Source organism: Dermacentor albipictus, chromosome 1 (assembly GCF_038994185.2).
Source record: "Dermacentor albipictus isolate Rhodes 1998 colony chromosome 1, USDA_Dalb.pri_finalv2, whole genome shotgun sequence".
Lineage (NCBI taxonomy): Eukaryota > Metazoa > Arthropoda > Arachnida > Ixodida > Ixodidae > Dermacentor > Dermacentor albipictus.
Genome location: NC_091821.1, coordinates 46,427,803 through 46,454,259, shown reverse-complemented (window position 1 = coordinate 46,454,259; position 26,457 = coordinate 46,427,803). Strand labels below are relative to the sequence as shown.

The 26,457-nt window shown below is 43.0% G+C and overlaps 1 protein-coding gene across 3 annotated transcripts in view; it reads right to left on the bottom strand.

Moving 5' to 3' along the window:
* The window catches only part of Nurf-38 (Inorganic pyrophosphatase Nurf-38), a 77,520-nt gene extending 51,743 nt beyond the window's left edge, over positions 1–25,777 (bottom strand). Inside the window, exons 1-5 of one of the 3 annotated variants that reach the window (XM_065437052.2) lie at positions 25,491–25,777; positions 24,820–25,141; positions 21,241–21,356; positions 17,594–17,713; positions 5,164–5,250 (exon numbers count right to left, since the gene is read on the bottom strand). In XM_065437052.2, coding sequence (XP_065293124.1) covers positions 5,164–5,250; positions 17,594–17,713; positions 21,241–21,356; positions 24,820–25,141; positions 25,491–25,541 — 696 coding nt within the window. In that variant the 5' untranslated portion in view covers positions 25,542–25,777. The remainder of the gene's footprint in view (positions 1–5,163; positions 5,251–17,593; positions 17,714–21,240; positions 21,357–24,819; positions 25,142–25,490) is intronic. The other 2 variants (XM_065437070.2, XM_065437061.2) reach the window with 2 other exon arrangements.
* Positions 25,778–26,457: the final 680 nt, after the last annotated feature.

Below are 26,457 nucleotides of genomic sequence, written 5' to 3'. Positions count from 1 at the left end.
ACGGCCTCAAGCCGGCACTCTCGCACGCCAATCCACTGGCAGCTGTAGCCACACTGCGGCAACACTATGCCTAGCTACTTCCGACGTTCACTACCAAGCTTCTTAATGTTCAGTGCCGTGTTTTCCATTGAAACAATTTGCCGCTGTTAGCAATGGTGCCGACTCCACCTTTGTAATCCCCGCCAATGGCTTCAGAGCACGGAAAGCATGACATGTTGCATAATGCCAATTCCCAAAAGCTTTGCCTCAATACAGCATTTTTTCGCAGTGAAGCATACCAAAAGTTGGCTGGGGCAATTGTCACGGGACATGGTATACATGTATTTCCTTTAATTAGACACGTGTGCACCTACCATTTCCTATCCCAGTACGAGCACCAATACGCCTAATACACGTACTGGCAGGCCTTTAGGGCTATTCTGGGTGCCTGTGGCGATTTGAGCCCTTGAGGGCAGTAAAAGGTATGCATTCATTTTTTCGAACTGCCCAATTTTTCAGACGTTTTCGCAGCTCCTATGGAGTCTGAACAATTGGACGTTGACTGTAATTTGTAAATATGTGTGAATAAATCTTGTGGAACTTCCCACTCACGTGTTAGCTCAATACACATGCGCCACTGCAGGTAAGTCCTCCATTCAACTAGCTTCCTTTAATACGAACTTCTTTCAAGTCGAACAAATTCTCGAGCCCATTCGAGCTCGAACTACCGAGATTCGACTGTGCTGTATATATGTAGAAAGTGAAAGTACTTCTATCGAGATTAACACTGGCTAGAGGGCATTGTGAATGCGCAATATTTCCTACAAGATCTGTCAGTATGGAAAGCTTGTGCATCATGGGGCGCATGTGTATGCAGCAACACACGTTGATAGACTTGGGCCGTATTCATGAGCGATCACTTTTGAAATATACTTTCATTTTCGCAATATTTCTCATGAGTAGTACCGGACATGTCGACAGGTGGCAATGTTTTCGGACAGAAATAACATGCTTGGCACTGTGCCATTAATTCCATTGCTCCTTGACACAGATGTGTGTTATGCTATAGTCACGTGAAATTGAAGGTATTTTCTAAAGTAATGATGTGAGAATAAGGCACACCTTTTCTGGCCACTTGTGGAATAAAGTCTCGTATTTTTGGGTGAATCCAGTATTTTCAGACTTCCGATTATATTCAGAGGTTTTGGCGGTCCCTGTCGAGTCTGAATTATCAGTCGGCAAATGTACCCAAGTAGCACGTTATGATAATGTTGCAGTTTTCTTTGTATATATATATATATATATATATATATATATATATATATATATATGAACATTATATATGTCTATATTATATGTAAACCTTAGTGCAATGTTAAATCACAATATATATTATATTATTTTTAAACATTATTATATACAAAGTTTTCGATTAAACAAATGTTTTAAATAATATTTTTCCATAATGCATAATTGCCAACCTGAATATTTGGAAATTCGTAAAACTATCGCGGCGGGTGCGTGGCAGCACTTTTTTTTAATAAGGGATTTACCTTTTGCAACAAGCTTACTCACATTTTCACAAGTGAAATCCATGTCTTGGAGAGTAAAGAGCAAAAACTTCACTGGGGCACAATTTATTTTTGCAATGATTTTGGTGTTGTCAACTTTGCCTGCTTCAGAAACTTCTCCGTGTAGGTTTGCTCAAAGCAAGTACCACTCTGGTGCCCCTTGACCATCAGCAGACTTTAATGTGTTCTCTCACACACAGATGAGCGAAACTCCATTCCAATTTTGTTCACAGTGCTGAATATTCTCTCACATTCAGCACTGCTACGGGGAATGGAGAAAATACCCAGCACAACCACTGAAATTCTGTGAAACTTGAGTGATCCATTGACACTTCGAACGCTTCCTAATTGTGACCATTGCATGTCGCACCTTGGCTCATTCAATATGTCGACTGGAACCTGATATGTTTGCAAGTTGGCAAACTCAACTTCAAGTGCATCTATTGCTTCTTCTTTTGTTTTGCCACTCTGCTGTGGTAGAATAGCAGGGAATGCCATAATAAAATGATGTACGCTGTTGAATGAAGCAGTTTCCAGAGCTTGTACTTGAGCAACTTCAGCCATCTTGAGATTGATGTTCTCTAGTGGGAATTAGTGGCAAATGTAATTGCATGCTGCTGTTAAGTACAGGCGTACAGCAGAGAACTGCTCTCTCTAGATGCAGCTCAGTGTCTCAACCACAGCGCAGGTTGTGCTGCCAATGACTATGTCTTCATCACCTTTATGATTCTCTGCAGCTCTATAGTCAACTTCAAGCAATGAATTACATGCCTTGACAACACCTGGGTGCACAAATCTAGTCAGGAGATTCTCAAAAAGGCGGTTCAAGAGGCCCCTCAGTACATGAATCCGAGGAGCCTGTGCCTGAAGAAGGCAGTTTGCCTTCTCAAAAAGTGGTATAAAATTTTTGGAGAAAAAGACAGCATGCCCTGTTTAGCGCTCCAATGAAAAACAATAAAACAGGCACTCCTCACGGGTCACGTGGCTGGCTTCCCCAGAATCCTTGGTATGAAGTTTCAGTGTTTTTTATTGAGGTCCAGAATGAGCTCCTTTACTCTTTAAAGATAGTTGATCGCCGTCGGTGCTTTTTTTCCCCGAGGCCTGCAGCAGTCTTGTGAAAATGTGTAGCAGACTTTGGGATCAGTGCAGCGTTCTTGGGGGTTTGTGAGGAAGTTTTCGGAATTTGGTGTGACTCCAAAAACAAGCTCTGCTTGTTGAACTGCTTTGTTTCAGATAAAAAAAAGCTGAGCAGTGGTTTCCACTGGTCGAGCAGCTTCTTCAAACACTCTCCCAACGACAGCACACGTGTCGACGAATGCTTCAACATCTTTATGACCTCGGCGTCATGCATTTTTTGTAGTTCTTTAATACCCCTGTCAAACGGGCAAGTTAAGTGTACTTACGGAGAGTGCACTCAGTTTTAAGTGTACTTTCCTAAATCTAAACGTCGCAAGCAGAGTGCACTTACAGAAGAGTGCACTCCGTTCAGAGGGCGTAAACGAAACGCACTTTGCTGGTCGAGTATGTAGCCTCACCACCAGCGGTTTCAACAATACAAAATGTAATGCATAGAAAAAGGACACTGAAGTTCATTCTAGCTGTCGAAAAGCTTTTAACAAAATAATCAGAACAGAATTCGCTGATATTCTGTTCTAGTAGGATCACATGCCGCCTAGTCACATGCCACCAGCTCATTCTGGATTGGCGAGGCATACGTCTTGGCCGGCCTTAGTTTGTAACACTCTTATGATAAAAATATTTTCGTTTTTTATTGAGTAAATATAGATTAAGATTGTTTTTTATTTATAATACAACTAAAGCCATCGCTTTTTAGAAATTTTTATTTTAATCTACATCTTCGAAAAACATGATTTTAGTCTGTCGCCATTTTTTTTTTTAGTGTGAGTGTGCTCTGTTTTCCCGTTTAGCACCACGTAGCCTAAAGTGTCACTCAAGGCCTCGAATTGCACTCCCCATAAGTGCACTTAACCTGCCCGCTTACAGGGTTATAAGTCAATCTATTCGTTTCGAGCTTTTCTCTAGGTAAAAAATAATGTCAACCAAAGCCTCATCAACCTTTACAGGAAGACATGAAGCTCCTTTTTGGGCGGCCAAATTGATGAGGTTGCACAGGCAACCAACCCCTATCAAATCTGGTTGAGCCTCTCTCAATACTGTAGAAACCCTGTTTTTCTTGCCGATCATGACATCGGCATTGTCCGAACACATAGCCAACAGGTTTCCAACAGGCAAATTCCGAGACTTCATCTCGTCCAGAACCAAATTAGCAATCTTGTGACCCGTCACTACCCCTTGGAAGGCGGCTTTTGACCCTACTCGTTTCTTTAACGAAATATGTCGCAACAATAGGGTAAAGCTGTGTATCCCTATTGTTACTGCCATCCACAGCGATCAAAAATACTTGCTGTTTTAGGGCATCCAGCAAAGGAGTCTCAGCGTTGGCGGCCATGTCCCGAACAATTGACGTCGTCTTTGTTCGCTCACAGGCGTAGCATTTCACTTCTTCACACTTGGGGAACATCTTCCGGAAAAGCGGTTCGGCATGATCGCTGACACCCAGCAGGAAGTTGTGTTCAACGCTGTGAAGAGGCATTCTGCACGAATCACACCAAGGTCGTTGTCGCTGCATACAAAACTTGCTAGGCTTGGCTGGCTGTCTGCAGCTCGCACGTATCCCTGATGCTTTTTCGAAGCGATGCGGACCTTGATGTCAGACTTGCCGCCATGCGAGAAGTTCACATCACAGGCACACATGGCACAGAATCCGAACTTCTCCCCTTTCTTCGACGGCACGAAGCACGAAAATTCTGCCGCGTACGATTTTTAAAAGCACTTGGAAGTACTGTCGGAGTTTCGAGCCCGCCATTGCACTGCGAAGCCACTACAGGCCAAAGTCGCTGCGTCCCACGTGGCAGCTAGTCACACAAAAGGCAAGACCAACACTGCAGTGACTGAAGCTGACAAGTACAAATCCGCGTGACCGCGCGAACAAAGGCAACAGCACGGCAACAGGTTTGCAGAAACGCTATCGGCACTATTGAGCTTTGGATATGGATTCATGACCCCCCTTGTAGACGACAGAAGTCGCTACAACCTTGCAGCTGCCGATGATGATACCATGCATACGTATTGCCCTCTCGTGGTGGCGCAAGGTACCAGGGTGTAGTTTTACTACATTTTCAAGTTTTTTTTGCAAATAAAATGTTTTCCGTAAAATTTCAAGCAAGATTCATAAAATCATAAGACTGCTTGAAATTCATACATTTTATGAAAAATTTGGAAGTGTTGGCATGTATGATAATGTTAGAGACATGAATTGCAATTAATTTTGCGAGCATAATGACACGCAATATGACGTTTATTGAAGGTCATATTTCAATTTTAACTCAATCCTGTCAATAAATTGTTCCTATAACATTCAGATTTGTTAGAGAAGACGTAGTCAATATATTTTATGTACAGTGAGTGAGAGCTATACATCGCTTTATAATGCACTGGAAATCAGTGCAGCCACCTAATCGCTGTTGCCAAATACCCCAGATATGCACATGCAAGCATCAGAGTGCAAAAGACAAAAGCTTCACCAGCTTACCCGATAGCCGATCTCGCAGATATCAATGGGATCATTGTCTCCCTTGCAGTTGGTCTTGTTGTCTGTGTGGCTTGGATCCTCCCAAGTCTGCAAATACACAAATGATAAAATGTGAGTGGGCAGTTAGTGAGCATAAAAAAGTATGCTTAAATGATACTGTACTAAAAAAAATAAGGACGCAAGCCTGGTGAATGTCTCTGAGCCAAATCAGTCAAGACAAGGTTTATTGCACAAAGTTGCAAAAGGAAGAATATTATCACACCACCAACATAACAGATAAGTGAATAAGCACATTGACTTATCAAACATTCAGCTGCAGTAGGAAAACATTAAAAGTTGGAATTCAAAGCATAAATGTGCACACTTGAACAGGTAGTGAGAAGATATAGGACATATGCTAACTAGCAAGTAAATTCTATTTCAAACAGGAAACATTTAAAGGGACACTTGAACAAAACACTAATTCAGTTTAGACTGGTAAGGCATTCTTCGAAAACTTTGTTGTTGTTAGTTTAGATATAATAGGTTGATTATTAGAAGAGAAATGGAAGGTGAAAGGTTAAATTATTTAATTTCACGCCAAAACCCCCTCCCCATACGTCAGTATGACATCCCGGATTTCAAAGACCTTTTTGTATTTGGGCTGCATTGGCTCCATAAAAGTTCCCGAAACTTGCCATGTTCAGTCCGACTACTTTAGAATAGGGAGTTTTAGAATAGGGGCCCCAATAGTTTGGGGCCCCAAAGAGCTTTGCGGGTGTTAGCGTTGGGGCACGTAGGGCTGAAGAGTTTTAGAATAGGGTTTTACAATTGCGGATACCGTTTTGCACTGACAGCGCCACTACGGAGTCAAAGAAAAGCTATTAGAAATAATTAAATAAAATATACCATTTTGTGATAGGAATAATAACTCTGACTTCCCTGTATTCGCGTTTTATCACAATTTAGAGGTTATTCTGTAAGCAGCAAACAATTAGTTGCGCTTAGTTTTGAGCAAACCAACTTTACTAGCCATCACCAGCCAAGCTTAGCCGTGTTAGGCCTACGAGCCATAAAATCCACAATCGAATTCAAAATCAGCGGCGTCTAATGAGTCAATCTTCACAACACACGCTAGTTGAGAGAAAGTGATAACCGCAGTCACTTCTCCTAGCCTGCGAACTTCACGCGTTACCGCGAATCAAACCCAGTTTGGTGCTAGGTTAGAGCCGTCGCTTCGATGGGTGCCGCCATGTTTGCCGACGCAAAGTTTTTGGGGCCGCTATTTGGGCTCACGCTAAATCGGTGAAATAGCGTTCCCAACGCAAAACCCAAACGGAGTTTGCGTCTTGCGCATGCGCAGTGGCTTCGACGCTATTTCTTTGGGGCCCCTATTCTAAAACTCTCTAATGTAGTCAATCTCTGCCGCAAACTACACCTTAGCTGGCGCTGTTAAAATCTATGATGTCACGGCATGCTGGTGCAAGAACTTGACAGGAGCGTCACCACCTGGTTTTCGTTCTCACACTTTTTTTTCTGGCTTACCAAGCATCTTCACACGGTAAGAGTCTGTTCCTGGTATCGTAGAAGAGTGATTTACTAATGAAGAACTAATCATCTTTCGGTTTAATGCCCCTTTAACCCTTTGAGGGTCGATTTTTTTCGCCATATACGACCGCCCAGGGTCGATTTTTTTTATTGCAGATTGCAATTCTTCTTGGGGACTTATTTCGAAAAAAAATTCACCATAATTTTTCTAGGGTGACCGTAAAGTAAGAAAAAAATATTTTGCATTGGTATATATGCACTCTTCATTCATGAATAACAACAATAAAAAAAGGAAATAAACTTATAAAAATTGAAAATTTGACACATTGTTATAGTTCAAAGCTTTGAAAATGTGCACACAAGAATATTTCACAAGATTCAAATGTTCCTGCTCTTACACTAATATGTACGTACATCCATAGCGTAATCGAACTGCATAGGTGCACGAACTCAAGAAAACTGTGTGGTTGTGTGCCCATCAAAAAAGCAAAATGTGTGACATACTTCCGCTAATCTTCATCTTATCGCCAACAAGAGGCAATTAGTTTTCATGAATCTCAAAAAAAAAAAGCAACGGAAATGCATGCATGGCGGCATCTTTCCTATGCGCACCCTTGTGAGCACTAAACGAGCGAGAAACAAGCGGTAGCCCGTTGAGTTATTCGTAACAAAATGGCCATCAGTTTTGCAAGCAAAAGAGGCCGAAACCGCCCGCGGAACGAAAGCCAAACCGCCACCCGGCCGCGCGTTAGTATATAGATGCGCCAGCGCAAACTAGCTCTAAAACCATGTCTAAAACAAACCATACAACAAAAACCGAGAGAGGGAAGTGCGTGAAAAAAATTCCCTATATTCCCACATAGTGGTAGCACATGACAGAAAAGAAAAAGTTAGAAAATTGGCGCGCTTTTTAAACGTACAGACGGCGCCGTAAATACACGGCATCGACCATTTTGGGCTTCATTCGCGGTGCCGCATATTTACGTCATTGACCCTCAAAGGGTTAAAGATGCAAGAGAGTGTATCGAAAACACACTGCATAATGAGTGAATAACAGGAAGGTACATTCTTTAGAGTGACTTAATGATACAGCCTATTCACTGATTTTTTTTTTTTAAGCTTTGTTCGCAGCAGTGCGATGAAGGCATTGCCAATACAAGTTCACTCATTCTTTTGTATGTGAGATACCGTATCTACTCGCATAATGATCACACTTTTTTGTCAAAAAAATTGCCGCAAATTCAGGAGTGCGATCATCACGCGGGTTAAATTTCCGGCGAAAAGAAAAAAATTTTTTCAGCCCACATTTTCTGCGGGATGACAACAGGTCAATAAACAGGCGGCTGCCACTGTAACAGGGGCACCAAAACAAAAATGGCAGCCGGCGGAGCAAGTCGAACGTGCCAAACAAGATTTTTTTTTTTTTTTTGCGAATACATTACGCACATTGAAACAGTTTCTTCCATATCAGTAATGAATAATATCATTAATATCGGCAAGTCTGTGGCAATAACATTGCCATGTCCACTTTGAGGGTATAGAAACAGAGATGGGCGTGCTTAGCTGCCAGTGACATAGAAACATATGGCAGGTATGCTGCGGAAATTGGGGCATTTGTCTTCACTAATATCTTAAACGGCAAGTTTCTGCTAAGGGTGGGTGAATATCTTAGCTGTATTATAAGTGTCGGCATATGAATAGGGTACACTTCTAACGTATCAGTGTAAACGTGGCTACTATCGTTGCCGCTCGCGATTTGTTGCGTGCCCACGAGTGCAGACGAGAAGAATCGAAAGGCACCTCTTTTGTTGTTGTTGTTGACCACAACCGTTATAAAGCCTAGAAATAATAAAGCCAAGGCAAGTTTGGTTGTAGCTTCTTTTTTCCATGGAAGTGTGGAAAGTGATGAAAGGAATAAAATGGGGCATCTGCTTAAGAATGTTTGGTGCGTGCAGACCGCCTGGTATGTCTTGAAGAGTCGTTCGCGTAGCTTTAGACAGCATTCGACAGATGATAAGCGCGATCATCATTAGCTAGACTTCGCACACGACATATCACTGCGGCAAGTTCGGGGTGCAATCAGTACACGAGAAAGAAAAAAACAGAATTTTGACGACAAAATTCAGGGGTGCGATCATTATGCGAGTGCGATCATTATGCAAGTAAATACGGTACTTCCACTAACTCGTGCACAAGTGTGTCACGACTCTTGCGCAGAATTCGAATCCTAGGAAGCCAGCTCACAGGTGCAGCACTGACAATTCACTGGTGAATATGACACAGCCGTATTATTATCAAACTCCTGGTCTGTATTGATCATACACGCTAACAGGGCAATGCCTGAGTACGAGACCAGGTCATGTTCATGTGGTTGGTTGCAGATCCACCAGCCCATTTGGCTAATATAGACTTTTCTGCATGTGAGCAAGATTTTACACACTATGCCAATGGCACAGGCAACATTATTAAGGCCTTGCATACTTTTTTCTGCATGAGGGACATGCTTGAATCGAATTAAGTTCTGGGGTTTTACATGCAAAAACCATGATTTGATTATGAGGCACACTGCAATGGGGGACTCCGGATTAATTGTGACCACCAGGTGATCTATAACATGCCCTCATAGCATGGGACCATCAGCGTTTTTGCATTTCACCCCCATCAAAACGCGACCGCGGCAGCTGGGATTTGATCCCGCAACCTTGTGCTTAGCAGCGCAACACCACAGCCGCTAAGCCACCACGGCGGGTTGAGGCAGGTTCTTGTGTGGTCCCAAGATACATTAGTAATGTCATTATATTAGATACAACACAACATGATGCAGCATCTAAACAAGCAAACAATGGAGAGCTTCATCATGGCTCTGTTCATTCACAGAACTTCCAAGACACGTGACAGACATCAGCTACTGACTCCGTACTATGCATAGCTGAAACTGAACATTAGAAATTTTATAATCCTTAAAAACTATTAAATTCTGTGGTTTTACGTGCCAAAACCACGATCTGGTTATGAGGCATGTTGTAGTGGAGGACTCCAGGTCTTGTCAAATTATTCCCGACAGTGTCAACAGCAGAAAATGAAAAGTTGCTTTCAGATGGATGCTGTTATAGTGAAAATAGTTGGTTCTTGCCGGTCCGTACATCCCTAGCTGGCAGATGAACACGAATTCCTTGCTAAGGCATTTGCCACAGAAACCTTGATACTAATACAGTCGAACTTCAATATATCAAACAGCACAGTGATTGCAAAATAGTTCGATATAGCCAGAATTCGCTATATAAAATCACATAAAGAACGCGTCAAAATCTCCTGCAAATCAATCAATGAACAAAGGGTGTGATCGGGGATCGTTGTTCGGAGCGCGCGGTCGATTGCGCAGCACGCAATTGGCCTAGGCCACACCTATTTCGTCAGCCGTACGAAGTCGGAATGGTCTAGGCCAATGGCGTGCGGCGCAATCGAATGTGTGCTCCGAACAACGATTCCCGATCATGCCCCAATCGTGGCGCAGTAAATACTTGCTTAAAGCTTCACACAAAGTATTTATTTATTTGGGTGAAAGTACTGCAGCAGTGTAGCCTCCTTCTTATTGGCAGCCGCGTGCCTAAACATGGAGTCCTCAACATAGTCTTAAAAAATTTACAAGCGATAGGCCACTAGCGCCGTAGAAGGGCCAAAGCAGCTACAGCCTCAGTTGAAGGCGGGAGCGGGGCAACATCAGCGCTTGCGAGATCACCCTCGGCAGCGTCTTCATTTGGGCACTATTTCTGCTGCAATCTCCACGTCTGTCAATCAAATCATTTTGAAACACTGTTAATAACAAAGTATGAAGTGGCATCTGCCAAGGCATCTATGAGTGAGCCCGTGCTGTCGCACGTCTTTGCAGATGCAAACCACCACTGCTCGCGAGGCGCGGCAGGCGCAGAACGCAGCACCGAGGAGGAGTCAGTGCGGCAAATGCAATACGTCATTGACGTTGTCGAACTAGCCAAGCCGCCCATCTTTACCTCTAGCTTCGAGAGTGTTGTGGGAAAGCTCACCGCCTGTCAACGGAGCGCATGTGGTCTAGGGTGGCAGAGTTCGATATATACATGTTACGTCCGACCCCGTTTGATGGATGGATGGACGAATAACTTTCTTGGGGTCCCTCGGTGTGCACGATTAGCGCGCAGCGAGTCGTTCCCACGTCAGGACAGAGAAGCCATGCCCCTCCGCCACGTCACGGGCCCGATGGACAGCCCAGAGCTGTGCTTCAAGGTTCAAGCTGCGTAGAGCTCTATCCCACTCTTCCCGTTTGAAAGAAAAAATTTTATATACATGCGATTTTCCAGGTGATATAGCAAGTGCTCGATATACACAATAATTCTATATATCCGTGTTCAATATATCGAGGTTCGACTGTACCTGGGTCACGCGGGAAACTTTAGTGTCACTTTGAGTGAGTGCACTCTGCCTTAAATGTCATTCGCAGGCTGCCAGACAGACAGGTTTAATGACACTTCACGTGTAGTGCACTTGCTAGCAAGTGCATTCGGCGAACTCACTTCGCTGTGGTGAAGTGTGCAGCTTCGACAGCAGTGCTATAAAAATTACTTTTAATAAATACTCAATGCAGAGTCAGCAATAATTGTAAGACAATTTTTTGTGACTTCAAATAAGCGCTGCCATCATCATCAGAATATCTTTGCCCACTGACAAGGATGAAGGTCTCTCCCAGTGGTCTCCAATTACCCCTACCTTGTGCTAGCTGATTACAAGTTGTACCTGCAAATTTCCTCATTTCATCACAATATCTAATTCTCTGGCATCCTTGGCTGCAATTACTTTCCCTTGGCATTCATTCTGTAACTCTAATGGTCCACCAGTAATCTACCCTATGCATTACATGGCCTGCCCAGCTCCATTCTTTCCTCTTAATGTCAACTAGCATATAGGCTACCCCTGTTTGCTCTCCAATCCACACCGCTGTCTTTCTGTTTCTCAACATTAAGCCCCAGATTTTTTTTGTTCCATTGCTCATTGCACAGTTCTTAAGTGCCGCCATAACACGTTCCAAATGCTCGTGATCTCTTCCCGTGCCATTTTGAACGCAATCCAACATTCTTCCCCTGCTCGCCTTGGATGCGATGCTGCTGTTCTGTCTTGGCTCGTGATGATCAATGATGTTAATGTGGTTAAAAGGAATTATTTCATTTGCACCTAAGTTTATTCTAAATGCTGTTTCTAACTATAGCACACTATTTTGCAGACATTGCTTAAGATAACAAATTAAGTGAAGTGCCAATAATTTGAAATCTCTTCATTCAAACTGACGGATAATTCGAACTGTTCCGCTGGTCCTGGCAAAGTTCCATGTAATTGAATAGAAATAAACTCCCGCCAATTCAACTCCACATACCGTGCAACGGTTATTTCGAACAAGATTTCTCACTCCATGATCCTCTTTTCTGATAAACCTGAGCCAAAGTCAAAGGTTGTATGCATCGCTAGCTATCGTAACACCGCATGCCATAATAATGACGCAGAAAGACATGCAAGAAGCCGAGGCCTAGCCGGACAAAGCAGAGCAGCACGCCCGCCTTTCCCAGCCAGCTTAAATGAGCAGGAAGGAGTCCCTAGCACACTTGCACACGTCAGCTCCAACATGGGACATGCGGGAGGCCAGTGCACATCAAGCTACCGTCCTTCTTGGCTCACCCTCACATATTTTCCTTAGCACCCACAACAAATGGCACATGGGGCACAATTGGACTTCGTATGGCTCCTAGGCTTCTTCTGGCACACGTCATGCGGCAATGGAGGAAAGTTAGACTCGCAATGTGAGCCCAGTGACGGTTTGGTACGCTGTACCTCACAACTGATTTAAGGGGACTATCCTTAGTTTGAACACGTTTCCCATCCCCATGAACCTCGAATTAACAAGATTCTGTAATGTTGTGCCTACTGATTTACCCACTGCCATTAAATGGCGTTTTCCTTTCTTGTGTAGCAATGCGCCGCCCAAAGTAACACTCGGGTAGCTGAAGTGCAAATGCTCAAGGTGACACTAAATTTGCATGTGCAATCCATGTATGACACTTGCCCTATAGCATCGTCATATGATGTCATCTGGAACTTCACTCATGAGCAGCACCATCACTGCAGTTAGGCACTTACCGATGAAAGAGCAAATAATAAATCTCAGCCAGCACAAAAATATTTCTTCCAAGGCATCATACACGTGAGTTTTCATTAGTTCGAGAATGAAATTGTGTCTTACTCTGGCAGTTGCAGCATAATTTTTTTCAGTGAGCACCCTCTGATGAATTATTTTGGTTAGAGAAGGTATTAGCATAGTTCCAACCAATTTGAAGAGGTCGAGTATGTTGGTGCATTCACTGTTGTATGCACCGACAGAGAGGAGAGGAGAGATGCTGGTCCGAGTGAGCACCATGCCAATTGTGGTGACCCAGTCCTGTCTTTGTTTCTTGTCACATGCTGAAATCCTCCACTTCCAGTAAATGACAAGTTCTGTGATATGCACTGCCTCTTCTCGTTGCCCTCACTTTGTGGAACAAACAGAGTTAACATATTGACTCTAGAGGAAAAGCTGGGCGAAAAAAGTGGTAACCGCAGACATGTTGCTACTTCTCATCATTGTAATGCAAAAAATAATCAAAACAGGATGCAAAAACAAGCTTTTACATGTAGCACATACATATGGACAACATGTAAAGTTTATTCCATATATTTCTGAGAAATACCCAATGGCTATAAACGATAGCTAAATAACCGAGGCACATGAGCTAGATGTCATAACCATACCGAGAGAGGTTCAAGGTCGTGTTAATTGCACGCCTCGTCTGAATCGCATATTGTCATCAGTGCCTGCACGTCTGCCCAGAGTAGCAACATGGCGGTGTCCTTGTGGTTTCCGATTTCAATGCATACGTGCTATGGGGAGCTTCGCCTCTGGAGTTGGTTATACAGCGAACTCTCGTTAAGATGAATTTGGTTAAGCCAAATTCTCGCGTATAACCAACATGGGAACATTTGTTTGGTTTTCTATAGACTCAATGCAAATAAAATCCGCTTAAAACGAACTGCCCCAGACATGCTCTTTGGTTAAAACGAACATTCGGAGTGACCACCACCATTACCGATCTTCCAAGTGCCTCGATGCGCTGCACCCGGAGGTCCACGGACTATGTGCAAAGTCCGTGGACAAAGGTGAAAACAAGAGGAAACAAAAAGCGAGAGTGACGTTTCACTTTGTGAATCCGGGTGACGCGCAAGCACATTGGTGCTATATGCATACGAAGCTATTGGCCCTCAGTGAGCCTGGACTGTCCCGCATCACAGATCCTATTCAATCAAGACGGGGCTCGCGCGGCCGCGCCATACACAGTAGCCGCCAGAGTAGAACAACCCCTTGTAAACATTCGCTAAATTAACAAGCATGGTGTCCGCGCACACAAGCAAACATGAACACACCACACTCGATGACCGCAGATGCTCGCTATCAAAACGCTAGCGTGAGGAATCGCGGCAGCAGCAGTGAGCGAAGCGACCTTCGTGCTGTCTATCACTTCAACGCAAACTGAGTGGCGAGAACACAGCACAAGCAAAGCTACAAGCTATCGGCCCACCTAGACTGTGCCCCCAAAGCAGATTGCATTCAAAATAAAACCCGCGCAACCGAAGTACAACACCCCCCTCCCTCCACTCCTCAGTGCCATGTATGCGATGGAAGACGGTCTGCTTCCCCCCACTTCCCCCACCCCTCCGGGGGCTTTACCGTTTCATCCTTCGCACATGTGATTGAGCCACCATCGTTGGCTCACTGTCGCATGCTTTCTCTCGCACACAAAGCGTACGGCACACGAGGATGAGGTTATCCTAAGACGAACCCAGTATGTTCATATCGCAAACGAAACCTGTAGCAACTGCCAGAGGAGGTCAAACCAGCGCACCTCTGCCTACCTTCTTCCTACGCAATGCTTTGCCTCGTTTCTCCTTCCCCACTTCGCTCAACGTCAGCTAGACTTTCCTCTAGGTTATGTTGCTTTGCCGTGTGCTCCTTCACACTTGTGCTAGCTCAGAGCCTGCACTAATGACCTGCGAGGCAGCAGATGCCTGCTTTAGCCTCCTACAAGGTGTCTACCAAGTTGACATTTCCAAATTTCCTGAGTTTTCCAGGTTCTCCCTGAGTGCCTTTCCAAAACTCCTTGAGTGACACAGAACTTTGTTTTATGTCAAGACAGGCTGACAGAGTGTCGCCCGATGCTGTCACTCTCTAGTAAGCATGTTGAGAATAAAAAAAACAATGTAATCCAGTTTGAATAGTAAGGAGTAGTGTTTATCTTATTCAAAAGAAAACAGAAGGGAGGGGTTAGTAAAATACACAGCGAATCAAATATCTTTGATAAAAATGGTAAAGCCCATTGCAAATCGAGCCGAACATTTTCAAATACGAATAGAAAGAGATGCATACAGAGGATACAGAAGCAAATATTTTCGAATACGTATGAGCTATTTCTATCAAATGATAGCAAGCTCATCGGTATAAGGCCCAAACTTTGTCATAAGTAAGATTGTCTCTCTGCAGCTGGAAAGTCAACCTCAACTGTCCCGAAATACTCTCAGCCCGTGCACAACATGTCAGTGTTGCGTTTCACTGCTTTAAAGAGCTTATTTTGGTTTGGATGAGGTACACCTGCATCTAGGCGTTAGCCAATACTTTGCTTTTTGAGCTCAAGCTCCTTCAAAGAAGCGGTGGCACACTTCCTTTCCAGTTCATTCCTCAATGCGTTGGTTCTTTCTGTTCTCGCCCTCCTTCCGCTGCACGTTCGTCCCACGGACCATTTGAAGCATCCTCCTGGTCAGTTGTACCGTCAAAGCTCAATTTTTCTGACTCCCTAGGTGTCGCGAAAACATCAGAAAAATCGGACAGTTCGAAAAAATGAATGCATGTCTTTTACCGCCATTAAAGGCTCAAATCGCCACAGGCACGTCCGAAAAAGCTCTGAAGGCATGCCACTACACTTATTAGGCATATCAGTGCTCCTTCTGGGACAGGAGATGGCAGGTGCACGCGTGTATAATTAAGAAATACACACTGGGTCCCGTGACAATTGCCCCTTCTCCCACTTGTTAAACTTCACCGCAAAACTTTGCACATGCTTCACAGTGTAACATTGCTGTATTGTGGCGACGCTTAATTTCGAGAACCGGCATAATTTAATGTGTCGTGCTTTCCAAGCCTCAAAGCCATTTTCAAGTATAACAAAGGCTGAGTCGGCACCTAACAGCGGTGAATTGCTAACAGTGGCGAACATTGAAGTAGCTAGGCCTAACGCTGCCGCGGTAGTGGCTACGGCTGCCAGCGGACCTGCACGTGAGTGCGCCGGTTCGAGGCGGCGAGATAATCAAAATGGCGGCGGTGGTGGCTTTGATTAATGCCGTTTCAGACTTGCGATCATGGCAAGAAGTTGCAAAAATCGGAGAGCAAAGGGTTCTTGCGTCCAAAATTTCATACGTGCTTATGCACTGACTCTACAGGGCACGTGGTGGTGCCGCGAAGCCATCCGAATTATCGGGCATGTCCCAAAAATCGGGAGTCCAAAAAATCAGTCACTGACTGTACACTGACAAGTCTTCCAGCCGATGACATGGCGTCAAAGACGATTCATAATGATTGCTCTGTCACTCGAGCCAGCATTAGTGCAAGTTTCGTTCCCTTTCAATAAAATTACAGCTAGTTTTCCCCGATAGAAGCATAAATTCCCCAAGTTTTTTCTGAGTACTTCCAGACCATTCAACATCCTTGAGAATTATCGGTTTTCCTGGCTGGCAGACACCGTGTTCCTAGTGAACTTTCTCCTGCACCACGAAGGCACAGAAGGATCTTTAAGGTCATTAGGTAAGATGACATCGTTTGTGGCTGCTCGCCAATTTGTACAGAAGCGCCAAACATCCATCACAAATTTGATGAAACCAAGCAAGAGTACCACTTGAAAACAGTTTTCTATTAAGTTCAGCTAAATAAATGCTTTTTATATTATTTTTCCCCATTTTAAGTCTACTTCGTTCACTGTTTAGAAGTAAGATATTTGGATGCACCTGGTCATATTGCCAATTATTCCTCTGATCAGATGAACTTCTGATAAGACGAACAAATATTCATGTTCCCTTCGAGTTGTATTAACCCAATGGGAACAAATGGCCACAGGACATACGTAATCACGCAAGACGTAGAAACACCTTTTTATGAATGCAAGTAAAGACTTGTAGATGCTGCCAATGTCTACTAGGTGAACTTAGTTGGAAGTTGACACTCGTGGTGTACATTTCATGTGTCTTCATGACCTCGTCTTTTTTGCACCATATGGCATTTAGATGAACTACATACCAACTTGCCCAGGCATCAGTGCTATTCTACTAGGTGAACTGTTTGTTTCACTAAGAATGAAAGCAGATGCCATGAGTGCCTGATAATTGCAGAAAGCGCCAGACATGAAAAAGTTGCAACTTCTGTTTGTCAATTTGTTATTTCGGCATTTAACACTATAGTTATCAGGAGAAAAATATTGGATGTATACATTATTGCCATGTACATATATTCCACATCCACAGTAGGAAACAGTGGAAGATTGTGGTGTCACAAAGGTGTAAGGTAAAGTAAGGTGTTAAGGTAACCTGAGCATTAAATATAATTGGTGTCAGCATCAATGAGATTGCACATTATGTTTGGGAGAGGAGCGGCTCCATCCATGTCATGCAGAGCACAGAAATATGGGGCACGAAGTAGTGCGACTGTGTGCTCTACACACCACGCTTGTTTGTTCAAAATCTGATTCAAGGCCCCTTTAAGACGCTGTGAAACTTCCATAATCAACCAGTCCACTCTACTTCACAGCACCTGCGGGATGGCACCATAGTTCCAAATGTAACCGTGGTGGGGGAAGCAGTTGTGAACATAGCGTAGTTTCTCTTTCTTGACATCTTGCTTGATGGGGTTCAGGGGCTCCTTAGTGGCTATCTGAAAAAAACAAAATTAAAACAAATCATACAGGGCCTGTTAGGGCTATTACACAACCAACCCCTGAGCTGCTGTCAGTTGCTGAAGGCTGCTTAGAGACGAAGGCATGAGCAGAATAGACCAAAATAAACAGCATCACAATACCCTCCACACTTGGAGAACAGTATGGATACAGGTTACTTGGATGACATACAACAGAACTTCCAATGATGCTATGCGGTTAAATATAAATCCATGTGCTGCACAAAAGTGCAGTCTATTATATAATAGCATCATCAAGCCAGCAGGGCAGTATCTGGATAGTTCTAAATTAAAGCAAGCATATTTTGTTTTATACGGCATGAAATTAATAATGAGCGTACATCTACACAAAGCACATTCAGGCCTATAGGCAGTTCCAATTTTGGTTACAGTGCAGTTACTTGGATACTAACTGGAAAATTTTTCACACTGCTGTACTTGGAACAATTTCCGTGGTACAGCAACACAACATAAAAAATTTATAGCTATCAATTCTCTTGCTGTACTCAAAATGGTCCTCAACTTTGAACTTCAGTGGCATATATATATACAGTACAATCTCGGTAAATAGAAATTGCTTAAACACAATTGCCGCTTTAACGAAACAACAGCCTCATGATTGGTTGGTTTTGCATTAAGCTAATGCAAAAAGAAAAAGAAAAAAAGGAAGAAAGCATGATAAACAGAAACCAAATTTTTTAAAACTCCGAACCAAAAGTATATTACCAAAAATGAAACTGAGCGGCCAATCACAGTGGCACTGCGACAGGCATTGCTGTTAGTGCATTTATTCTTCTTAGTTTTCTTTCCAAGATCAAAATTATTGATGGCTTCAAGAGTGGTTGCTTCACTAAAACAGCAATTTTTTTCCGCTAAATGAAGTTTCTTTTTATTATTATACTTTGTGCTGTAGCTCTAGTCAGCGGCTGTGTGCAAGTAGAAACTTTGTCAAAATATGCCTTCTAATCAGATATGCCACACATATTACCTACTGTTGACAATAAAGCATCTGCCCCTTTGGAAAGAACATTTTGTACATGCTCAAGCTAAATCTCTCAGTAAATGAAACTCTTAATAAACAGAACTTATTTCCTCGGTCCCTTGAGGCTCCAGTAAACAAGAGTCTACTAGAATGATAGTGAAAGATTCCAAATTAGCAGTGTGGGGTATTACGCAAAGGTTCGTTTTCTTTGATTCTATTCATTTATTGCCCGTTACAGAAAGTGCCCGATACTGGAGATAGCGAAGACCTGGCATCATGCCAGTCAAGGACGAAGAGTAAAATGAATAGAAAATGAAAAGAACCCTTACATAATACTACCCCCTGCACATGGCTAATTTGCATATCACTTATGAATCTGGTAGGCCTGTTGCAGATTTCAAATGTTGCCAACACTTTAAGTAATGAGCAGCGCAATATTGTTCAGCACTCAAAAGCAGCACTCCAAATAGAACCTGCAGCACTATCTGTACTGTATGCATTTGCTAAACTGTCGCTCATAGCTAGGTCCATGCGCACAGCAGCCATTTCTCCAGACCACAGAGAAAGAGGATGTATTGTCATGAAGGAAACAATCGCAAATCTTGATGTGGTCACCAGTTTCTCAGATACACTTACTGGTTTTATATTATAGCCTCATTTGAAATGGGTAAATGTACTCAAGTTAACCTCAGGAAAGCATGACACTTATAAAAAAACCTGGAGAATTTGACAAATGATCACAGAGAGTAGACATTAGGATAATGTAGTGGAATGCATAAAGCTTTCTACTCAGTCTGTGCTCTAGCAGATGAAATAAAAGCCTTGGAAAAGAAGGTAACGCTTTCAAGTCTCCACAACAGTGTCAAAATTTGTGAATGCCATGTGTCTGCAACCATCATATTCCCTCTGCTTGAGGTATTGGTGAAAGAAAACAAGTCCTCAGCATGACTACATGTTGAGGGACAACCGACTCAATGCATCCGATAACTTTGCAAGCATTGCACCTGAAAACTTCAGCAATAGGATGTTAGTACTAGTATATAAGTCCTGCAGGAGATTTGCAAAGCGCGTTTACTAAATGAGTATTTTTCGTGTAAGAATACTTAAATACAAGCACCCAGCTTCCCAACATACTTTCCTTGTGGTTGCTGTTACCTGCAAGATACAAATGAATGGAAATGCTTGCTACAACTGAAGAGAAGAAATACTATGACAACTCTTATGCACCAAATGTTGCTGTACCTTTGCTTATACTATTAGAGCGTGCAGCAATGACATAAGGCTCCTGTGGTAGCATTCACAATGAGCACGTTTAGCCCCTTAGCTGTTTTGATGGAGCGTTGCTCATCACCCCTTCACGTCCCCAAAGCATTTAGGAGGACAAGTGCAGCTTATCCTTGCGGTATATGTTCACCCCTTGAGCATTTTCAATGAGAGATGCTCATCTGGAGTTTAATTAGTTTTTTGGATGGCAGATGGCAGTATGTCATCGGCAATTCCTTTTTTTCTACAGCCGGAGTGCTTTTTTGTGTGGCAACAGGTGCTTTCAAAATGGCGTCCAGTGGAGGCGTTTCATGTATTTCCAACCCATCTTTCAGAAGAAAGGGCATTTCTTTGTCGTCATTTTTTTCAGCCAATAATGGCTCAAACATCGAGGTGTAGATTGTTTCAGAAAGAAAAGGCAAGTGTGATGACAACCGAGGTGAGCAGCTCCTCAGATGAAGACAACGATGAGCAAAGCTCGATGCACGATATCAGAAATGTGCATTTGTGGACTGAAATTGGTGTGAACAGCGTTCCACTAAAGCCTTTACTGTTTCCTTTTTTTTCTGTGCCCCGTAAGAAGTTTGCTGTAAGCTAACCAGCTAAATTGTTTTAACATACCGAGTGTTTTCTAGAGAATGAGTTGGTTTTGATGATAGTTGATGAAATCCATCAGAAAGCCACTCTGCATAATCCCGTTTCGAGCTGTATGACACGCTGCCAAAGCTCTCTTCTAGTCAAATGCACTGTTAGCATGCACAGCTGAAGTGACGAAGATTGAAAATGACTGTATATTTTCCCTCCATAATTTTTGTTGATTCCTGGCATGTAGTTGGTGTTTATATACTAAAGCGTACAACAAACTGCAGTGGGCTACTTTTATTTACTCTAGGTCAGTTACTTTTTTCAGCCTTAAAGACCAGCTTTTTTAGCACTAGACTCACAATCGGCAATTAAAAAAGAAAAGCATTCTTGGTTAAAAATGCCTTGACATAATAAAACAGCTAAGGGGTTAACTTGTCAGTAATTTCAGATGAACAAGCAATGAAGAGCATCAACATGTCACCTACACGAATTTTTCACGTGGTATGCTACAACTGAAACGGAGTACAGAAATTTGCACAATGGAGGCCACACCAAACTTGGGCAACTTCTTCTGGCCCTTAATTTTTGTCCCACCCGTTGGCAACAAGAAACTACTACAAGCAAGACAAATTATGAAAGAACCAAATCAAACAGACCCCAAAGGTAAAGCACGCACCTCCATTTTCGCATTTGTCCAACGGGGCACTTCCACAACCATGTTGTAAATGCGGTTGGCCTCATCCGCAAACATGGGGATATCATGGAAAGGGGAGATGTATTGGTCTCCCTTGCCTACAGAAAAGCGATAACAGCAGCTTTTTAATATGCTGTTACACAAGCATCAGCCGTTACCATGGCAAAAGTGCAATTTGAAACAGCACTGATAACAATAACAATGGCAATTTTCACTTGCAGAAACAGCAATAAATACTGCAAAAATGCCATCAACAGCCTTCCCTGTACAAGATATGCTTGAGCTGCAGTATCCTTAAACTCCAGTGAAGGAGTTACAAAATTTCCAAATACGCAAGTAGTCTGCACTTAATGCTTCCCAGGCAAAGCGCACAAAGATGCAGGAATGGTAGATATTTAACTGTGGCATTGACTTTTCATTGACATCACCACCTCAAGTCACACTGAGATACCCCCCCCTCCCACACCCACGGTGCGAAACTATAGCAAATATTTAGACATATCCTCTATCTTACAATCACAACAGACATGCCTAAAGTGCAGATGGGGGGGGCTAAGAAGTAATGCCCACAACTAAAATATGATGCATGATGCATGAAAGAAACTGGTCAATGAACTATTAAACATAGAAAAATATTGTGTCAGGCCAGTTATGTATAGGCAAATCAACTTTAAGTAAAGCTGCCTAAACCTACGCATGAGCAAAGAAAGACACAAAAATGATGAGGATGAGTAGACTTACAGCTTTATTGAAGAAAGCACATCAATAGACAAGTCATCATAGAAAAACACGAATTTTTGTTTTGCTTCAAATTGCAGCTGCATATTCTAACCAGAAAAGGCATAAACACAAAGTGAAAAAATGGTGGCTACTGGAGCGAAAAGTAAAATGTATGCCCTATATCAATGATGGAGCAACATTGGTAATGTGTGCAAAATTGCTCAGTTGTCGATGGTCAGGTATGCATTGTATTTTACTCTTTCATAACTTTATTTTTTTATTTTTCTGGTTAGAACACACAGTCATGGGTTTGAAATAAGTAAGATAAACACATTTTTCTCTAATAACTGTCCTTTAATTATTTCCTTCAGGTGCCAATGAATTCTGTCCAGTGAAAATTTTGTTTCATCACATTTCTTGTACCTTCATAATCATGCGAACCGCACAGCTGCAGAGCAAATGAGGAATTTTCAATTCTTCAGTGAGTTTTTTCAGGTTTACAGTATGTGTACTCCATGCTAAAGCTCTTGACAGGGAAGTCAGATATTAGAATCTCAACTAATTCTAATATATTTGGAAAGCACCTATCCAGACACTTGAAATATGAGCCTGATATAAAACATTGTGAAAACAATGAAAGAACCCGCAACATGAAGACAAACTGACACTATGCGGGCAAACATCCAGTCATCTACCTTCCAGCTCACTCTACTAAAACACTTCACACTTATCATTCAACCTTGCGGCACAGGCCTAATAAGAAGTGCTTCAAGAAGTTTGAGACATAATTCAAATATTATTCAGTGCTTTTGATGCACTACCTCCATGTGCACAACTGTGCACACAGCACATGAAGGGGAGGGGATACATTTGGTGCGATTTCTTCCAATTAAATTGGAAAGCAGTGCCATCGCTTCTGTCTCACTCTGCCCATGTAACTTTATTATTGCCAACAGTGTAGTGCAAATGCAATTAAATGTGATTCTATCCACACACACAAATTGAGCATTATTTATAGTTTGGTACAGAGAAAACCAGCCAAGGTGCAATCATAGCAGATAATTTCCAATTCTGTATCAAGTAAAAAGAACAAAAATGCTGTGACCACTAGTTAGGAAGCCTTTACACTTTTCACCAATTATTAAATATGGGGTATGTGTAAATGGCGGGCAGTAAGTAATATTCAAAGATAAAGTCAACTTCAGTCCCCCAAATACATCTTCAGTACACCAAATGTGCCAGAAATGTGGTCCTCTCTAAAGATTATGCTTCCTTCTATGTGGTGCTTCAGAGTTATTGTTCAACAACAGTTGCCTTAACAGTCCTGTCCTCTGTCTGGTATGAGCACATAAAATTTTCTACAGGAATGTGAACAATAGTTATTTCTGCATTGTGCTTCCTTTATAAACTTGCTGCACAGATTTACTGTTTTACTCCATATTTCATCTGTGCTCTTTGATTATACTTTATATAACCACAACCACACACTGGATGCTGAATCAGAAGAGAGGATGCCAACTTCATTGCCTTTAATGGAGGGGCAAAGGACATACAGATAAGACAGCACCTGTACATCGAGGAAATATGCAGCAGACAACAGCTGTTTGTTCTGAGGGAACAGCAAAAGCCGACAGAATGTACAAACACAGCAAAACAGAAAAATGTTGGCTCAGTGAAATGAAGCTCAACTGAGCTGTGTGATCTGCCAGCTGTATAAAACATGCAATGTACATTTTATGTTAGGCAGAAATCGGTGAACCGAAAAAAATAATAAATGAAAAGTTTGTATTTTCCAACTGCAACATGGTACAGCGAAATAAGCAGAAGTACTCGAACTTTCTTTTACAGCTGTTTTTAACTTGATAACACTCGCTGAAGATGAAAGTTACGGTTGTCGTGCTCACATGACATTTGTATGTCAGGTGATGTGTACATGTACACGCCAACGCAAGTTCCCGTGAAGTATATCGCTACCCATAACCCAAAGGCGTTGCTATGCTACAGGTCCCGAAATACATCTTTCGACCCTGCACCATTGATTCAACAGGGAACGGCGTTAGCCCACGAATAGAACTGCGTTATTTTGGTTGTACGCTAAAGTTCGAATGTGCTATGTAGCATCTATGTAACATCGCATATCGCGTCGTGCCTCTTTACGTCATGCCACTTTTACAAGACACAATGACTGTCCCGTTGGCTCGTACGAAACAACGCGCGCCAGATAACGCCACATAACAGCAAGGTGAGATAAGGCGCCACACAATTCAGGTACCTGCACAGCGTATTGCGTCCCAGAACTCTATAGTGAAGAATTAAACGAAAGAAAACGCAATGCTAGTGCAGGTCCATAAAACAAGAACACACCATAAGATGCGAAGGACGTGAAAACTAAACGAGCCAAGATATCAAGAAAGCTAGCGGGCCAACTAGCTGAAGACACAGCTTCTGGATACGGCAGACAAAAAATGCCATATTGCGATTCGTTTTAAACCAAATCGCGATATCGTTGCTACCTGCTAACCCAGTTTACAATTCACGATGACTGTAAACGCCGCGTTGGTGTCGTCCGCTATCTACTGATCTTTGTTTTTATTGGCAGGCAACCGCGCGTATAATATATATATATATATATATATATATATATATATATATATATATATATATATATATATATATATATATATATATACCTTACAACTTTGGATCAGCCGCAAACATGCAGGACAAGAAACCAGGTCGAAGCAGTCCCAGAAACACCTCCAGCATCCACAACCGCAGGAATCAAGCATCAGACATCACGAGCGTAGACGGACAGTGCCCACATGCATTTGTCAAACTTACGGAAATACATGCTGTAGTTCGCGGAGTTTGGACTTCCCCGTTCCACAGTGAAGTAATCGTCCACGGCCATGCCAGACGCTAGCGTTATCAAATCAGGCAAAATACCCACCAAGGATAAAACGATGTAACTGCATGCGACTAAAAACTTACGAAAATACAGCCTGTAAGCCAAGGTGTTGGGAGAACCTCTCTCGACAGTTGAAAAAGCCATGGTTCGTGAAATGCACCCCAACCTGGTTGTGGCACCTCGCAGTAATCCGGTTGTAAAGACCGTTCCCACGTGTGAAAGCATTTCCAGCGCCGGCTCCCACAGCAGCGGCACCTGTCGGTCAAACACAAAAGGTGAATAGCGGACCAGTGTGGCCAGCATCGGCGGACGTTCTACATGCACGCGCGTACTTGGTTGCACTCGCGCTCGCTCTGTGATAATTTATCGCCAATTTGCCGGTTTGTCGGAAAATGGAAAATAATGCTCCCTGTTGCACCACATGCCTTACTAAAACCTCAAGTTTCGCTATCCGCGCTGAACCATTCATTGCTCAAAGGGCCCAATGCAGATACATTTCTTGTTACTACACAGGAAGAAACATATAGACGCAGACAGCACTGAAACATCGCTGCGGCACGGCGTAGCGAATTGTTTTGCGTCAATGTAAAACGTGCATACGAACCTGTGACGCTAATAAAAGCACGGTTATTCCAATGAAGCCTGGCAATAGCATGTTTACGCGCACAACATGTTTGGTGTGAAGACAGCAGCAGTTCGGTCAACTTTGAGCGCCGGCGAAACACACTCAGCCAGATGAAAACGAATTTGTCTGACGCTTTCGCAAAACGTGCACATCAACATCATTAACAGTGGTTCTTGACAATGTAACCATACAGTTGGAAATATTCATTCCGTTAAAGTGAATTCTGCGAAAGGAAGCGTCGCCATTGCAACGTGAGAGCAAATAGCAGCACTAGATGTCGCCACATGTACCACCTTCCTCCATGTTTTAGAGGAAGCTCAACTAGCTCAACGCTGAAACGCTTTTCTGTAATAACCCCATGATAACCCCCTGGACCAATTTGAATGAAATCTATTGCATTTGAGAGAGTTAAATTTTAGTGACGGTTGGAAGCGGAATTTTGATTTAGGGTCTAAATGTTTTTAATGAATTTTTAAAAATTGGTAAGTTTGAAAAAAATCGAAGCACACTGTTTGCAAATTCGTAGCTCTACACCAATAACAGCTATGATAACAGCATGGAGGAAGGAAACTCAGGAGAGGTCCTGACGTCACTCTTTGTGAAGGTAATGGTATTTGCTACTGGTCGCCTCCGTCCCCCGAAGCAGAGTCGGGCAGATCTGGCGTTCCCCGAGCTCAGAGGACAAGCGCGCAAGCTGCACGTGCAACTCGCTCTCGCAGGAGGAAATGGCAGATGCAAAGTCACGTGACTACTGCCAACGTGTGAAACGGCGGACGAGCGTTCGTCGAGGCGCCAGCATGCAGTCACAGAACACCTATACAAACTGTGGCATAGGTTGCCTAAGTTACGGTGGGCCGTCGCGAACAGCAGCGACGTGGCGCTGTGATGATGTTTAAATCTCGACGACTGCTCCGACGACCGGGCTCGGAGCGCCTCAGAGCGCTCG